The sequence below is a fragment of the Erithacus rubecula genome (assembly GCF_903797595.1).
Source record: "Erithacus rubecula genome assembly, chromosome: 5".
Classification (NCBI taxonomy): Eukaryota; Metazoa; Chordata; class Aves; order Passeriformes; family Muscicapidae; genus Erithacus; species Erithacus rubecula.
This window is the reverse complement of record NC_136687.1, coordinates 67,580,861-67,599,103: the sequence shown is the minus strand read 5'-3', so window position 1 is coordinate 67,599,103 and position 18,243 is coordinate 67,580,861. Positions and strand designations below refer to the sequence as shown.

Genomic DNA, 18,243 nt, shown 5'->3' with positions numbered 1-18,243 from the left:
AACAGAACCTTTCAGATTGGAAAAGACCTCGCGGGTTGATCCAGGTCTGTTCCTGACCCTTCCTTCTCCCCTCAGTTCGGTGACCGAGATGATCTTCAGTTCCCTCGGCGGTACCGAGCCCAGGGCTGCGCAGATGCCCAAAGCACCCACAGCCCCGCGCTGCTCCGAGCTGCCTTCGCCTCCAGTGCTGCCCTCGGGTGGAGCCACACAGGCTTCCATGGTTGCTGTTTCTCTAATCCTGCAGTGCTTATTCCTGGCCCAGGAACATGTTCAGAAAGCAAATTTGATCATGGCAGGTTTCAGCCCAGAAACCAGAGGTTTTGTGGAGAAGCCCAGGCACGCCGGCCTCATCCTCACTGTGTGCAGGTGACAGGAGTCAGAGCGAGATGCTGTACCAGCCCCAGGCCTTATGGCCACTCTGCAGATCCAACTGCTCCCCCAGGTATCCCAAAATGTGCTTCAGGGGGTCCAGACTAGGGCGCTGGGGGAGGCCCTTGTATCCGTGCACCGACTCTGGGATCTTGATTCAATCAGACAAGACTTGGCACAGAATGAGGGAGAACAGACACAGACTCCCCCATAAATGCATAAAGTTACTTTATTTTCAGTATACATTTATTTAATTTTGAAAAATATAAATGCTAAAATATCTCATCATCTTCATCTTTTGATTCCATAAAAGTCACAATAGAAAGCTTCATAAAACTGTAAAATACTATAATGTTATAAGGAATTTCATGTTTTATATTACTGGAAAAAAAAAATCACTTGAATATGTTTGAAATGTTTTCTGCTTTTTTCCTTTTAGTTCCACCAGCTGATCCACTTCATTTCATGCTAAGTCCTTGTTGTCTCCTCTGCTGCAAGCAGGGACTGAGGAGGATCCAAGCCAATGCTGAAATGTCTCCAGGTGCAGCTGCGAAGGTCTGCGAGCCCCGGCGGGGCAGCGCGTCCCGCCCTGGCCTGGCCCTGCCTCTGCTGGGGAGGGGGATTTTTGATGGCTGCCTCTGCTCTTGGAGGGCTTTGGGTCAGTCTCCACACTTACACCCTGAAGCACCCACCCAGGCTTTTCCAACAAAATGCCTAACTTGGATTGAAAGGACGTTCCAGTTCTTTCCAAAGGCATTCGGCCTGCAGAGAACCTGTCCCTGTCGTGCTGCAGGCTCTCCCCTGCTGCCAGAGGTGGGAGTTTCTTGTGGAAAGCTGCAGAACCCTCGGTCCTGTCGGCAGCTCTGCCCTCGGCACAACACAAGAAACACAACACAAAGAGAGAGAAAGACCTAGAACAGCAGTCAGGACACTTAGTGTATTTAACATGGTTTAGAAGTGCAGAGCCCATTTTTGGAGAGACAGGTCACCAAGCACCAGCAGATGGAAGCTGTGCCCATGGAGGACAGCTCCTCCTTTCCTCTGGGATTGCTACACATCCACGGTCTGGGCAGGGTGTGCAGCAATCCCACAAGCAGCTCCTGTGTACTCCACAGGCAGCCCTCGAGCCTGTGTCCCCACTGGGAGTCAGGACTGCTGCTCACCAAGGGATGGAGAGCATTGGCTAAAGCTGGCATCACACTTCCCAAGTTACCTGTCCTCTGGCAGCAGAAGGGATCCCAGAGCTGCTCCTCTTCAGGCCTTTCCCAAGTCTCCCCAGCATTTTCAGAGCAGATTTCTGCCTGGAAATAGCCCAGGGCTCCTGGGAAACCCAACAGAGATGTCATGAAAAGTCAAGGGGAGACCCCTGGACAGCAAGCGGGGGCTGTACAGAGGTGGTGGCTCCTTTGTGGGAACAGATGCTAAGATTTGGCATTGGAGGTCTCAGCACCATCAGAAAATCCTCTGGACTTCACCAACCCAGACTTTGGTTTTGCAAGGACCCAGTGGCAGCCTGTGCCCATCCATCCTCCGTGATGGGATTGTCTCCATCGGGGAATTCTCCTCGAGAGCTGGGGTGCTTTTTCTTCTCGTCTTGTTTTTCATTTTTGGATGAAGCTTTTAGTGTGTTCCCTCAGGTCCCAGTGAAGCCCAGTTTCCCAGATGCATGTTTAGATGCACATACCACTGTGAACATGGTGTAATATCCTCTCTCCTGCTGTGATGTTCAGTTGCTTGGTTCCCCCTCCAGATCCTGGGATGCCCACGCCTGGCGCGCTTAGTCTCGCTGCACGGCCGCGTCTGGGGCTGAGCAGCTGAATTTAGGCTGAATTCTGTAGATGATGATGGGATGCAGGAGGATGCAGGAGTTTGTGAATCCAAGTCAGGATGAACATCCTAGCAGGCCACCTTCATCGTCCTCCTTGTCCACTGTGCCTGAGGCACACCTCAGGTCTTCTCACTGCACACACACACCGGTGTTCCCAGAAAATCATGGAGGGATCCCACGTCAGAAATCAACAAATCAACAGGGATACAACCAGCATCCATCTGCAGTGTTGGACCAACAACCCCTTTAAGACTCTTCTAAGATCAAAGAGATTTAAGTCTCCTTCACAGCAGGGATTGTTCAATAAAAAAAACTTCAAAAACCAACAAAACCCTAAGAGAAACAGGTGCTTCGGAGCAGAAGGTGTTAATGGAACTGATCCAGCCCTATGCCACGTCCTGGAGATTGTGGTGTGATGTCATGGGTTTGTTTTTTGTAAAAATCACATTATATATGGTACAATACATTTTTTTACAGAAAGCCTGGCATCTAGAAATAAGAGGTAGAACTACTCATAACTATACGTTTCCTGCTGCAGGAAAAAAATTCATTTTTTTTACAGTAATTAAAAAAAGGTTAAAAAATTGTCAAAAAAAAAAAAAAAAAAAAAAAAAAAAGAAGTCATAGGTTAGGCCCCCATAATTTAAACAAAATAATCTAGGAAAATAACACTCTTCCATGTACCTGACAGATTAAGTCCAATAAAGTGTTTCTTTAAAAAAAAAATTGCATAGGAAAGGGACATTTCCAAACATGCTACAGCGATGGCAATGGTCTGTCTGTGCTGGGAGTGAAGTACCTTCTCTTTAGCTACGGGTGAGAGCACGGGGGTTAGCAGCACGTTCAGCAAGGGGGAGCAGACACGGGGCAGCCGGGAGGTGGCTCCGCGGGCGCTCCCCGCTCCGGCAGCCGGGAAAGGCCGTTCCCACTGCTGGGAGGGGCGGGAGGCTCGCTCACCAGCGCGGCGGGCACGGAGCTTCTGAGCATTTGGCTAGAGACAAAGGGCATTTGGAAAAGATTGGACAGACACACAAATTACAAAGTAGTTTCTGTTCCCTTGCTCCTCCAGAAATAACCATTGTCTTCAGGCTCAAGTTCTATTCTAATTTGAGGCACAACTTTTACTGGAGTTCGTGGAGGGCTGTGAAGAAGAAGACAGACAAGGTCAGTGCAGTAGGAATTTCCCAGGCTTTGGGAATGCACAGCCCAGTTTAAGGTCAGGCCCACACAGATAATGTGAATGAGCTGGTCTGAACACTGCTCACAGAAGCAGCAGGCAAAACCACCCATTTCACTGACTGAGGGCTCCAAGTGCCCAGCACTTGTGCCTCACAGAACCCCAAAATGTTTGGGGTGGAAGTGAGCTGGTTGGAAGGGACGTTCAAGCTCATCCAGTTCCATACCCAGCCATGGGCAGGACACCTTCCCTAGACCAGGCAGCTCCAAGAACCATCCAACATGGCCTTGGACTACCAGGGATGGGCATCCTGGTGCTTCACCCCAGGCTGTGGCAGTGGCCCTCAAGTGCCATTGCAATACTCCAGGATGAATTTCAGTGCCTGTCCAACACCTGTGAGCACAGACACATCTTTGATGTTTCAGAGGAATAAACTTGCCTTGGTCCATATCCCACTCCTGGCTGGGAGGCCCAAGCTGGCCCCAAGGGACTGGACTCTGAGCAATTATTACTTGCTGCAATTTAAGATTATTATTTACTCTATTTTTATTTCTCCTTGGCCACAGCCCTCTGTGCTCCTCCCAGTAGCTGCACATCTTTGTCCTGGTGTGACTGCCAGAGCAGTGCTCAGTGCTGCAGCCAGGAGGGCACTGGAGCCCCCAGGTGTCCCCCAGGTGTCCCCCAGGTGTCCCCCAGGTGTCCCCCTCCACATTCCAGCAGTTCCCAGTGCTTACCTTGGCATGGTGTGTGGTTGAAGGAAGGGAATTGTATCAGCACGATGTGTGGCGTTCAAGGAATGTTGGTGATTTTTCTCCTGGGGGGAGAAAGCCTCACTGTCACTGCTGCAGCACTGCCATGCCTTGAGCCCTGCCCCAGCTCCTCCAGCCCACATCCAGGGCCAAGCTGTCCCCTGGTACCTGCCCCAAGCACTGGGCAGGGCAAGCACTGCATCCCCACCCCTCCTCCAGGTGACCCCTGGGGCTGCAGCAGGTCCCAGAGGCTCCCCCTGTTTGGGGCTGACACTTACCTGGGGGCTGCACCCCTCAGGGACCCTGCACTCCCCCTGCCACTCCCTGAGGCAGAACTACCTTTTCCTGGACTGCTTTAGCCCTCAAGAGGCTGGGGAAAAAGGCATCTGATCCTAAAAGCCCGAGTAACAATATTTAGGATGCAATTTGGTTTTAGTACATCAGGAATGTACTAAAAACGTGGAATGAGGAGGGTATGTGGTTGCCTGTGGCAGATTTTGGATCATGTGCTGACATCAGCAAAACATTAAGGATATCCAAATAGCCAAGAAAGTGTGTCCTTTCCAATGGTTTTGTTTTAGAATCCCAATTTCTAAGTGTTTCTGTATCTCAAATGCTTAGCATTCCCTGAGGTGTCCATGTGCTGCCCAAGGGGGACCTGGCTCCCAGCTAAGCCCTATGGATAATTTAAGGATCTAAAGATCTGGGGGTTTAGGTCCTGTTCCTAGGAAGCACTAGCCTGGCAGTCACACTGATTTATTACTTTAGTTTGTATTTCTCCCCTCCACCTCAGAAGAAAAGAGCATATGACACCCGTAGTATGTTAAAGAGTCATCCCAAAGGCAAAAACACCAAGGCCAGCTGTGATTCCTCACTTAAAAGAGGAAAATGTAAAGTGGGAATGACTGAAAATAAAGATTAAATTCATCAGTTACAGCTAATAACATGAGAAATTACAACCAAAAAGAAGAGCACAAACCACCTAAGAAGGGAAATCTGTTAATGGCCAACTGATCTCTGCCTGTGCAGCTTAATGACACAAATAATTAATGACTCTGTTAAATGCTGATTTTTGTAACTGCTTGGCACCTAAGGGAACAAACAATGACAGGACAGCGCTGCAAATCCAGAACACCAGGCTCAGTGGAAAAAAAATAAATCCCACCAGCAGCAGGTTAACACCAAGGGGAAGAGGGAGAGGAGAGGAAGAGACAGTGGGTGGCCAGGAGACCTGTCAGGAGCTGGAGAAAAGCACTTAAACTGGAGGCACCAGAAGGAACAACACTGATTTTGTAACCAGCAAAGAAAAAAAAAAAAAAAAAAGCTCACAAAAGCAAAATCTGTCATAAAGAAGGGGCCTGGAAATTAAAAAGGAGAGGGAAAAAAAAAAACAAAAAACAAGAGAATACTTCTGAAGGAAAAGGTAAGATTAAAAGTTTTTTAAAAATCACTCTAAATATACATATATATATTTTTGTAGTGCAAGTCAGTCAAGCAGGCATGCAAGAGCTTAGTTCTACTCACTGTCAGCAGGTTTGCTATCACTTAGGAAAGGTTCCTGCTCCATGATGTCCATTGGTATTTTAATACTTGGGACTTTTTCTGAGTAGGGGCAGTCAGACTGTGAAAGAAACGTGTAAAAGGTCTTAGAATATTCCCACTGCTCTCTCTCTTATTGTCTCCCACACATTAAAATTATCCTTCACATAGTTCTGTAGGAACAGGTAAAAGAAAAGAAGGGAAAAGAGAAAGGCATCCTTCAGCTTAGCTGCCTGATTGATTCCTCTGGTTCCCCACTGCACCCCACTTCCCTTCATACCCTCATACTCCAAAATAAAACAGACTGCAAGAATCATCTTGTGGAATTGTAAATTGCAATAAACCTCCTTCTTTCCCACTCCATCCTCTTAAAAGACACTGTCCCATTCTGCCTGGAGTCAGCTGCAGGAAATGGAGATGGAAAATGCATTTGTGGGCAGACACAGCAGGCACTGGCTGCTGGAAAAGCTCACCAGACCCTTTATCCTGCTGGGGTTCTTGTGAAAGCCCTTGGTACTCCCATTGCTCTACAGGGCCCAGATGTGACATGGCAGAGGTTCCCTGCATCGGACTGGCTCAGCTCCCTCCTTAATGCAAGTGGAGTCAAAGCCAGTCTCAGTTACATCTCTGCTTCATCAGCTCCAGAGCCCTTGGAAGAATTCTGTAACTCTGGCCCAGCCAGAGAAAACATCCACCAGGTCAGGATGAGCACAGGGAAACGCTGGGTCCCTCTGAACTGGGGTACTAGCAGGATTCTACCCCCACTGCCTTCTATCACCCACCTGCCTCTGCTTAGTAGAGGTGCTTGGAATTGTTTTGCTTTTTTAAAAATAAAGGGAACTCCTCATAGCCAAGGAAGGGCTGGAACTGCCTAACTTGGCACAGGCAGGAAGGTGGGATGTGCCAAAAATGTTGGGACATCTTTGTTCCTGAAGAGAGCCAGACCCACAACACCAGGGTGGAGAGAGGTGACCTTCCAATCAGGGCAGGAAAACACTAAGGAGGCCAGAGGATGGCTCTCCCTGGGTTATTATTCTTATTTTTAATTTATTTTTTAATGTAACTGATATGCAGTGCCTTATTTCATACTCCAGCAGCAAGATGTTTCCTTGGGACTATTTTTATGAGGCTGAGGGATAACTCAAATAAAGAACAATCAACACCCTTGGCAGTTCCCTTGGCTGAACTCCAGTCCATGCATGGCCCCCCAGATCCCACAGGATTAACTCTGAGGGTGGATGTTTCTGGAAGGGAAAGTGTGAAAATAATCCAACCAGTAATGCCCAGTGCTGTGTGTTCAGGAAGCTGGTAAAAGCAAGGGCTGAAAAAAACCAGCATGAGTTAAGAACCAATATTTTGCATAAAACATCTTAGCCATTGGATTAATTACTGTACCTGGAACTGAGGAAAAGCCTGGGAAGAGAGGAAATACCAAACACTGGAGAGAGGGAAGCCATGGCTGGGATTGCCATGGATTGCCAGCAGCCAGGAGGAGGGGATGGAGGCAAACCTTTGCTGATGCCCCAGCAGGGCTCTCTCACTCTCACTTGGGTTTGCTCAGAGGTGCTAAAGAAAGCCCTGGAACTGGAGAATGATGGGACAGGGCAGCTTGCTGCCTGAACTAAAAGCCAATCCTCCCAGCTGCTTCTCCTGTTTGCTAAAATGGGATTCTATTCCAGCTTCAGCTGCCCTCACCTCTCCCTTCAGCCCAGGAAAGGCCCTTCTTCATGGACATGAGCACAAGGGACACCATGCTTAGAACTCACCACAGAGTCTGCTCAGCACCTCAATACAACTGTAAAGGATTTGAGTTAGACCTGAGCAGGAGAACATTTAAAGGCACCAAGACTGCATTTCTTCTTACATATGTATAAATATATATATATACAGGAGGAAAGAGAACAGTCAAAGGCACATGGGTCTGCTCCAGCCAGGTCACTTTTCACTATTTAGGGGTGCTGCCACCTGAGGGAGGACCAGAATGTACTGCAGAGGGTATGGATGCTTGGGAAGCATTTAGGTGATGACTTTTACCAACACAAAGCAGTTTTTCCTGCAATATGACAAATCATATCTATTTTGTGCTTTCCAAAAGAGCCATTACAAAAATATTTTTTTAAAAAGAAAATCAGTATGACCAGAGCTGCTGGTGAAAAGCATTTTCCTCCTAAAATACAAGAAACATTGAAGGGGAGAAAGGCGTAGGAGGGAAGCTGGAGGAGGCAGGGTGATGAGAGGCATTCTAGCAAAGGGCATGACATCTCAGCAGATACCTGGTGCTCTTGGCAAGTGTGATTTCATTCCTAGCAATGCACACACCACCCACCACAGGCTGGAAAAGGGAAGGCAGTGTAGGAATTAAGTTTTCTTTGGGACCCACTTGCTGCAGGCAGCAAAAAACTGAGCTGTCAGCTCCACAGGTGGCTGGAAAATGTCCAGCCTCAGCACTGGGCAGGGCATGGAATGTGCCAGGGGTTAGCTGCCTAGGGAGGAGGAATGAGACAAGAGCAGGAAGCTCCTTACATCATCATTGTCACTGTCCATACTGCCCTTCTTCTTTTTCTTCTTCTTCTCATCCTCTTTCTTCTTCTTGTCCTTTTCTGGAATGACGTCGTCGAGAAAGCTTAAGTCATGCTGGGAAAAGAGGTAGTCCATGGCTTTTCTGACTGCCACCAGGGCCAAGATCTGCAAAGGCAGAGAGGGATTCCCAGTCACATTTGACCTTTCATTTGGAACACTGCAGTCCTCTCAGTCTGCTGCTAAGCCCACACTCTGGAATTCTGGCTGTGAATGAACATGCAAAGGAAGTGGTGAACACCTGGGACATCTCTCAGCTTGAGAGGTTGTGCTGTGACTACCTCATTTCAGAAAAAAACAGAAGTGTGCAGTGACACAAAACAGTATCATAATCACTCTGTACTCCTGTATTAGTAAATAAATAGAAAAAAATTGAGCCCTTTCCTTTACTTTTGGAGGCAGGTTCACAGGACAGCCTAAGCAATAAAACCTTGATTTATTTCTCACCACTTGCCCAGCTGAACTCAGGAAATCAGACAAGTGCCAGTCCATGTCCCCAGAGTTTGCAGAATAAAGTTGACTGGCATTGTGGCAGCAGGAAACTGGAGTAAAAGCTTGTTCTGGGTAGACTGCAGTGACAGCACTGGGAAGGAGGAAGGGACGTGGCTGAAATGGGTCTGACACCCCCAGCAGAGGCCACTGAGACCCAGAGGGGCTTTGCCAGTGGTCCAGCAGCAGGCTGGAAGCTGTACCCCATTCCCAACAGGCTGCCTTTAGGGACAGCTTTGTCCCAGGCAGTTTGATCCACAGCACAAACACTGCCCAGAACACACCTCAAGCTTTGCCTTGTGTCACTTAAGACACGACTGCAGGCACAGGGAATTCCTCAGGGGTAGAAAGCTGCCAGGCAGACCCCCTGAGGATCCCACCATGAACCACTGTGCTCAAAATGCCTTTCCTCCAGATAAACTGGGAGCTGGCTGTTGGTTGAATCCTTACAAACTGCAATTCTGCAGGTTTTTGCTGATGCCAGCAGAAAATCGAGCTTTGCCATCACATCCAGCTCCATCAAAGCTGTGGCTGTGGCTTCCCTGAGTCTGCACCATTCCAACAAACTTTGTCAGCCTTGGGTTTCACTCACATTCTAATATGGGCAAAGAGATTTTACATTCAGCTTCCAACATCAGTGCAACACAGCCATGGAATTGTGATGGAATGCCACATCAGTGGGAATTGCTGATTTTTAACATCTTAAACAGGAGCCTGTGTCTCAGCAGCAACATTGGAAGATTTTTGTACTTGCATCATATTTTCTCATATCACCATCTTGTTATTTACCTGGGTTCTGCCCTCCCTCCTTCTTTCCCCAAAATAAGCACTGCAGCTTCTACCTGCCCCCACAGCTGAGATTTTACTTGCCCATAAATCTGAAATTAGGTGACCTGGAGCCAAGATTTATTCAGGAGTTTCAAAAACCTTTGCCTTTGCAGAAGTCAACCCATTTCCAAGCCAGAGTGCCTAACAGTGTCTACAGCTCTAGTAATAACATGAATAATCACCCACTGATGGTAAACAACATTAGTGTCTTTTCACTTGAGTTCAAGAAACACAAACATTCCCTTTCCCTCCCTTTGGCATCCCTCTTAGCACTGAGCTTCCTTCTTGGTTTTGTCAATTTGTGCTATTGAATTTGTGCAGGGAGACATTTTGTATCTGGTTGCTAGCATGGACTAAAAAAGAGAATTGATGCCCTTCTGCTTGGGCCATGCAGCTCAAGGAGAAATCACAGCAAATCTAACCTTGGCAGCCAGGAACAGTCAACACTAACTACATCTTCCTGGGAAAAAATTAACTTTCCAGGCTCGTTTTTCACCAGAGGATTTATGCAAAGGCAGCCATGGCCACACTGACCTGTCAGCCCTATGTCAGTGCAGCCCTGAGCAGAGACTCCACAGGAGAGGCTGCACTGACACATTTCCAGGAGTGTACAGGCAGGGAAGGAGCAGGCTGTGGTCACAGTGAGGGGTGGGAAGGAGGCATCACCTACCATGACAGGGAATATGATAGCAGCCACGGTGGATTTGAGGATCCAGAGGAGGGCCAGGCACAGCACCTGCAGGAAGGTGAAGAGGTGCACCCTGCGCAGCGGCACGTGCCGCAGGTAGATAAAGTCAGGCTGGTGCTTCAGAGGCATCAAGAGCAGCTTCAGACGATCCATGAACTGGAAAGGAAAATGAAGAGATGTTGAAATGAAACCCAGGATGCACAAAAGACAGAAAACAAGATGAATGCCCAAACTAGGGTCAGCATCACACCCCGGGGTGTTTTTGCTGTCCTCCCCTTCCCTGCTCCTGCTGAGGAAAGACATGCAGCCTTTAGGAACAATGCTTTTGTTTTCCCCAAATAAATCGGGAGCAGAGGTCAAGAGAGGCGAGGGCAGACACTGCATTGCCAGAAAACAGAACAGCACCTCACCAAAGAGCAAGGAAGATGGGCAGCTTTCCCAGCAGTGGCCCTTTGCCCTGTGCCGGACCGGATGCACTTGGAGTTAAACCAGAAGGGGCATTTCTCATTGAGTAAAAAACACTCTTGGTCCCAGTGCCCCCACCACCTGGGGGGGAGCAGGGGAAATCCCCTACAGGAGAGGCAGCCTGGGGCCAGCAGGACAATCCCCTCACTGTCCCCTGCTGGAGCTCGGGCTCCCTGCCCGCTGCCGGACCAGACAGAACCTGAAGCACTGAATGGAAGCTGGAGCTGTTTTACAGAACAGGAGGGAATTCTGGGGCTCACAGAACAGACAGTCCCTTCCCCTCAGGGCACAACCCAGCACGAAAAAGAAAGGCCACAATTAACAGGGTGCCAGAAAGCAACAAAACCACTTCCAGCCTCCTTGGGCCAGCTACAGGCGCTGGGCATGAGAATGGCCCCTTATGTAAGATTTCCTCAATGACAAAGAGAGGGGCTTGGCTTCCCCTCCCTGGAGAAAAACATCCCTGCTCCTTAGCATTGAGAAACAACCCTGCTGCCATAAATCATCCTCCTTGTTTGCCTTCAGTCTGTGGCAGAGGACCCAAACTTCCCTGGGAGTGAGCCTGAGCTGGGGCAGAAGCCTGTAGAATCCTGGAATGGCTTGAGTTGGAGGGGATCCTAAGGGGAATCCTGTTGTTCCACCCCCCTGCCACGGGCAGGGACACCTTCCACCAGACCAGGTTGCTCCAAGCCCCATCCTGATTGCCCCAGATGGACCCAGGTCTTCACAAAGCTCCCCCAGCACCCACAGTGCCCACTCGAGCAGTCTCCCTGGTCTCCCATCTCAGGACATCCAGGCTTGTGGCAAGGTTTGTGACCAGCTGATACCCTTCATAGGTTTCTTGGGAAGGAAGAGGAGGCAGTGAAGGAGAAGGTAAAGCTGCAGGGCTGTGGAAGAAGCCCTGTGCTGTTGATGGCTCACCTGCACACCGTTGAGGGATGCAACTCCCATGTAGAGGAAGACACCGTAGAGCACGGGCATGGGAATGAACTGTGGGACAAGAGCAGGAGAGCCCAGGTGAACAACCCCCCTGTACTGTTACCACACTGCTAACACACAACCCCCAGCTGGTCATCCATTCAAACTGCACCCCTGAGTGCACCACGCAAGGGAATGAAGCCATAGAAATAACAAAGCAAAATAAAGCTGAATAAACAATAAACACTCTCCCACTTCACCAGGACTTGGACATCTTGTCAAGAAACTGAGGGAATGATGCCAGTCATTGAACAAATTAAGGAACAGGTGGGCAAACGTGTTCCAGTGAGCTTCAAGCTGCCCTGCACCTCTGATTTGTGCTGTCACTAGAAGCAGAAGGCAGAGAAGAAAAGGCAGCATGATCCTATAGTAAGTGGCGTATCCTGTTTTCCCAGATAACAGGTGACAGAACAAGAGTAAACAGACTCAGGTTGTGCCAGGGGAGGTTTAGGTGGGATGTTAGGAAAACACATTGATAAAAAGGCTTGTCAAGCCCTGGCACAGCCTTTCCAAGGCAGTGCTGGAGTCACCATCTCTGGAGGAATTCAAAAGCAGCACCTGGGGACATGGTTTAGTGGTGACTCTGGCAGTGCAGGTGAGACTGGGTGATCTTAGAGAGCATTTCCAATTGAAACAATCCTGTGGTTCCATGTCCAGTCCAGCTGGGTAAGCCATGCAAATCCATGCAGAAAGGCTGTTCTTTGGAGTCCTTCAGTGACAAGTCATGCCAACCCAGTCTCAGCCTGCTCTGCCTCTTGCACACATTAATCCAGAACTACTCCCAAATACAGGACACTGACTTCCTTCCTCCTTGCCAGGATGTGCCTTTCAAACACACTTTCTGCTCCCTCAAGTTGCTCAGTGCTCCTGTTCCTCCACATGGGGCACATCCCCCTGAGAGTGAGGAAGGTGCAGGGGAGCACCAGACAGGCTCCCAGAATGATCTGTGTCCCTCACCACAGAAGTGGGCATGACAGGAACAGAGATGTTTGGAACAAACCACAGGCAGGAGCTGAATGATGACTTTTGTGGGATTTCCTGGTGCCCAGGGAGGATGAAATGAGCTCCAAAGGATAGTCCCTCATGCAGTGCCAGGAGCTGCCACTAAATGGCAGCTGCAGCCAGGCCATGGCACCCTCCCTTCCAGCCTCTGCACTGAGCTCAGTAAAGAGGCAAATACACACAGCAATCCGGTGTTTCAGCATTCCCCATCACCCAGCTCATGGCTCCCAGCAGGCATTCCCTGGGGGCACATGAGCACAGCCACCCAGCCATATCCCATCCAAAGCCTCCCTGCCTGCACTTCTCCTTCCTTGCTGAGTCTCACTGCCCATCACCTCCTGTGAGCCTCTTAATTGCTAACTCATCCTTCTCTTGGATTGGTTTGCTCCTTCAAGTGAGCTGTGCTGGTATTTCCCATTCGAGTGCAAATGCTTTTTCTGCAGTGTGGGGTCTGCCAGCACTGCTGTGAGAGAGACAGGGACCTGGCAGATGGTTCCCAAAGCTGTGGGTGACCACAGGATTCAAAGCCCTCACTGGATCTGAGGGATGAGACACAACACAATAGTAGCTACAGTAAGCAAGAGTTGAGATTTCTAGCTCATTTTCACTGCTCTCTTCTTCCCTTCTATTTATTTCCATGGGGCTTTTTAAAAGTAAGAAAAATGTCTGAGTATTATTTCACCATTCCACAATGATTAATCCTGTAGATCACCCCGAGGTGAAACCTCAGTGCCTGAGCCTGCAGAGCAGCAAGTGGTGCTGTCATTTTGCAAGACCTTGTCTTGGCAAAGCTCTCCCTAATGATGGGAGTGCTGGCTTTGGTGCTCCAAGCAAAGCTGCTGCAGGCCAACAGAACTAAAACTGTATTTATAGGAAAGTGCCTGTCACCCTCCTAGCAGGGCCAAGGATGTTTCTGTGGAGATCTGCCTTGGCTGAGCAGAAACAGCACCACCATCCAAAACCAGCACAACCACCACAAAGCCCTCAGAAAACAAAGCTGGGATTATTCTGTGGATTGCCTGGTTTATTAAATTTGGGGTTGTCAGTGCTTGCTTTGCCCCTGGCAGGAGAAGACTGAACTGCTCTGCAATGTGTTCAGCAGTGCAGCTCTCTCCAGCAGGACCCTGCCACTGGAATTTGCTCAAGGTCCTGAAATCCTACCAGGTCCTTATTGCTGGCACGTGGGCCAGCAGCAGGCTGACTTATCCTCAGGCATCCTCCAGTGAGGATCTTCCCCACACATTGTTTTAGGGGAAGCACAGACAGTAATTAATGACTGGAGCAATGACAGGGCAAGTGACAGAACCCAGTGGAAGAGAGAAAGGGGCATCTTGCAGGGAAGGGTCACATAAACTGAAAAACAGCATTATTGCAATCGGGCATTAAATCAAAGGCAGGGAAATGCCTGTTTGTGTAGAGGTAGAAACTGTTACCCAAGACACCAAAATTCAAACAAACAGCCTTAGAAATTAAGACCAGGAACACACAGCCTTGGAAAGTCACTGCCTCCACTCCCTGCAGGGGCAGCACTGCTGCTCCCTGCCTGCCTCCTCCCCTCAGGCTCACCCTGCCCTGTGCCCCACAGCCCCTGCAGTGTCCAAAACCTTCTCTGCAGCCTGCACAGAGCCTCCTGCAGACACCCATCTGCCCAGTCCCACAGGCAGGACACACCGTGCTGCTGCTCTGACACCCTCTGCTCGTGCAGCAGCCCGTGGATCCATGGACCAGGGCTCCTGCATCTCCTGTTGGACACTGTGTCTGTGCTTGCCACCACTTCCATCACTATCCCCAGAGAGGGCAGCACCCTCCACAAGTCAGGCATAAGCAGGTTTTCCAGCTTCCTTCTCCAAAGGGTTTGGATTTCAGCTTTCAAGGAGCTGTGACCAGTCCTTACCTTGAGGATGGGAGCCATGAAGACAGACACCCCAGTCAGGATGAAAACAATGACTCCAGTGACTCTCTGCTCCCTGAAACAACATCACTGAGTCAGGACCACAGGTACTTAACACCAACACGAGTCCTCAAAACTCATTTTTGCAGCCACATTTTTCATCCACCAGCATCAGGCAGGTGGCTGGATCCTGACCAAGACCATTTAGAAACCCCCAGGAGGTTTTGTTACATTATTTGGGGACCAACACAGCACTGAGACTGAGCCTGGGGCAGTGTGTTGACAGGTTAAGCACTACAGACCCTGCAGCAGCACTCCCAGCTCCCTGCACAGCCCTACTCAGTGTGCACAGAGGCAATAAATCATCAGCCACACCTTGTGAGCCCTGCCCACAGCACTCCAACAGCTGGGGAAATCATCCAGACCTTCATGGGTGCTGAGCATGTGCCTTCAGCAGCACCCACCCCCAGAAGTGCCTCAGCCAGCAATATTTCAGAACACTCAAAGTCAGGCCATAAAAAGTCCATTTAGTTACCTAAACAAGCAGCCTGATTTCCAGGAACAATCCCATCGGAAGCACTTCAAACCACTTCATTAAGGCAACCAAACACAGGAAAAAATGCTTCATTAAGTAGAGCTGGTTGCACTAGGTATGACAGGTGTGTATGTTTGACCATTGCATTTGCTAAGGAATTTACTTAATTTCCCTGGATAGAGAAATATACAGGAAACTTATTTCCTTTACCACAGGAACACTGTGTCTGATGTGGCCAAATAAATTCTGGAGGAGTCACATGGGAGCTTGCCCAAGGAACTGACTCTGGAAACAGGGAGAAAGCAGCACCAAATTCTTTGCAGAGAAGGATTTTGCAGGCAAAGCAGGTGTCAGACATACCTGACTCCCAAGAACTTGGGCTGCTCTCCAGGGGCTGAAGTCTCAGTCTCCATCTTGAGGCTGTCGATGTGGGCGATGGAGATGACGGTGGCGGCCACGTACCAGGGCAGCCCCATGAAGGAGCAGACAATCATCAGGATGGCCACCCAGAACAAATCCAGGTGATATCCAGCACCTTTCTGTGCAGGGAGACAAAGAACCCACACTGCATTATTCCAAGTGCCTGTGGAGCAGGGCACTGGACAGCAGCACCTCCTTGAGCAGCACCCCAGCCCACGCCAGCAATGCGCCGGATCCTGGGAACAGCAGGAGAATCTCCCCAAGGACACAGCCCAGCTCCTCCAGAACTGACACAAGAACAGCTGAACCCTCACTCCCTACCCAAAGGAGAAAGCTGCCCTCATTCTTGACTCCTTTGCAAACACCTCTGATCCTCTATTTTTAAAATCCTTTAATGAAATAAAACAGGAAATCCGGCAGCTACAAGTGCCAAGAGAAGAAGTGAAGAAACAAAAGAGGCACCAAGAAAAGGGATCTTCACAAAAACAGCAGACAAACCTCTAAGGTTTGCTATTTTAAAACAGATTAACCTTTATTAAATCCCATTCAATTTGATTTCATTGGAAAAAACAAATGATCCAGGCCTAGGATGAGCCAGGAGGGAGAACAATCCAGCTTCTTTTGAACAGCCCTCAGTGTTTTCCTCACATGTGTGCTGCTTACCTTGGCTGGCTGGTGGCACCAGGATGGGCACCCAGCAACACCCTGCCGACACTTAAGCAAGGAATGAGCAGAAGAAAACACCTTTTTTCCTACAGCAGATCTTGTGCATAGAAGTGTTCTTTTGTGTGGAACAACAGGATGGGACTTGTGAACCCTCAGTTCCACAAAATACCATATTCACACCATAACAAAGGAAGCAGGGAATACATTTTTTACATCAAACAGTACTTTGCTGGACTGTTTATAACTTCATTACTAAAAAAGTACAGCCAGTGCTGACAGCAAAACCATATTCAGTGTTTCATAAGCTGTAGAGATGAGGGGCCTCTTCTTCACGAGGGAAGAAGAGGGAATATTTTCTTACACTGTTTAAGAAAATGCTATGTCTGCTTGGTTAGGTGCAGGACACAGACCTAAAAGTGTTGAGCCATCTCTGAGGAACATGAGGGCCCTGTACTGAATTTACCTGCTCAGATCAAGATGCAAACAAGGATGTTCTAAGGGGTTTTTTTAAACCCTCAGCCAGCACTCATCACTGTGCACTGGAAACCTTTCCCTGGTATTTTCACTCTTTGCCCCAGATTTGGCTCAGGATGGTCTTAAATTAGACATTACTTGTCTAATGTTTACAGTGACCACATGAATTGAAACCTCCACTTTTCCAAGCAGAAGGTCCCTTCCCACTTCCAGCAGCTCTCCCAATAACTGATGAAACAGGTATCAAAATAATGACCCACTATTACCTATGTATTGAGGGAGCCATTACTCTCATGGGTCAGACCACTTGAAACATGCCCTGTTAGCAGGAAGGGAGAGTCTTCTTTTACAGGAATTTAATATTTTTCAATAGAACTGACCGTGCAGGGAAGGGAAAAAAAAAAACCCTACAGGCATGAAAAACTGCATAGCACTGGTCTGGAAAGCTTGTTTTAAAAACATGACTACATCTTAGGCTGTTACATATCAGCTCTTATTTAAATAACATCCAACTGGGGCTATGCCTTGGTATGTCCCAGATCTCTCCAGCTTATTGCTTGTATTTGACAGCACCGTGCAGCTCTGGCCACAAAGCCACTTTCCTGCTCAGAACAGCAGCCAGTGACAGGGACCTGGCTGGTGTCCACGAGGGAGGAAGGTGGCAGGAGCAAAAGCATCCCCTGCACGTGCTCCAGGCACAAGGCACACCCACCTTGAGCTTGTGCTCCTTCCTGTTGACAATGACAGCAGTGATCTGCTGGTCCATGAAGATGAGGATGGTCACCAGCAGGGCAGGGATGGCAGCTGCCAGGTACACCCACCACGGGTTCCCTCCAAAGGGTGGGATAAACCAGCCCCTCTCAGGACTGGTTGGCTTGGAAGGGCAAGGAAAAGAAAGCTTGTGTTAGAGGTGTGACACAGGGCTGATGACATCCCACAGCCAGGTTTGCTCCCAGAAATGGAGCTCCAGGGAGACACTTCAGGTTTGTGGCAATTTCATCCTTCCCACTAACACCTAGCAAAGGTTCCAAGTATGGAGGCAGAATTGAGGAGGTAAATCAGCCATTTAAAATGATGCTAACACAAAGCATCCTACTCCTCTGAGTAAACCAGCCCTTTCCAGACCATTGACTACATTCCCATTCTGAGGGCAAGTCATCCCATACAGGGCAGGTGGGAGGGAAAAGGAGCCTCTTCCAAAAGCCAGCAAACAAGCTGGAGACAACATACCTTGAATTCACTTGGCACAATTAGTTTTGGTGTGTCCACACCAACCAGGGCATCTATTCCACAGAAAATCAAAATGGAGAGGATAATGGCAAAGTCACTGATGAGCTTCCTGGCCTGAAAGAGAGGAGGTATCATAACCACAGGAGCAGCAGCACCAAAAAGCATTTCACCCACACTTCAGTGTCTGCAGGAGAAACCTGGCAAGACAAGCTCATCATTTCTTCCCCCATAAGTATGCCTGCCATCATGTCCAGTGTCACACATGCCTTGGTACTTTACTGTGTTCTCTGAAAACCTAAATGGAAGCACAAAAACAGCACAAACTTCCACAAAAGAGA

At 48.9% G+C, this 18,243-nt stretch overlaps 1 protein-coding gene across 11 annotated transcripts in view; it reads right to left on the bottom strand.

Annotated features, from left to right (window-relative positions):
- Positions 1-580: 580 nt before the first annotated feature.
- SLC4A4 (solute carrier family 4 member 4) overlaps positions 581-18,243 on the bottom strand; it is a 153,182-nt gene continuing 135,519 nt past the window's right edge. For all 11 annotated transcript variants that reach the window (XM_079306348.1, XM_079306351.1, XM_079306352.1 and 8 more), the window contains 10 exons: positions 17,906-18,019; positions 17,388-17,549; positions 15,476-15,654; positions 14,584-14,656; positions 11,631-11,699; positions 10,227-10,400; positions 8,186-8,347; positions 5,648-5,744; positions 4,109-4,188; positions 581-3,338 (listed from right to left, as the gene is read on the bottom strand). In XM_079306348.1, the coding sequence (XP_079162474.1) occupies positions 4,145-4,188; positions 5,648-5,744; positions 8,186-8,347; positions 10,227-10,400; positions 11,631-11,699; positions 14,584-14,656; positions 15,476-15,654; positions 17,388-17,549; positions 17,906-18,019 (1,074 nt within the window). In that variant the 3' untranslated portion in view covers positions 581-3,338; positions 4,109-4,144. The remainder of the gene's footprint in view (positions 3,339-4,108; positions 4,189-5,647; positions 5,745-8,185; positions 8,348-10,226; positions 10,401-11,630; positions 11,700-14,583; positions 14,657-15,475; positions 15,655-17,387; positions 17,550-17,905; positions 18,020-18,243) is intronic.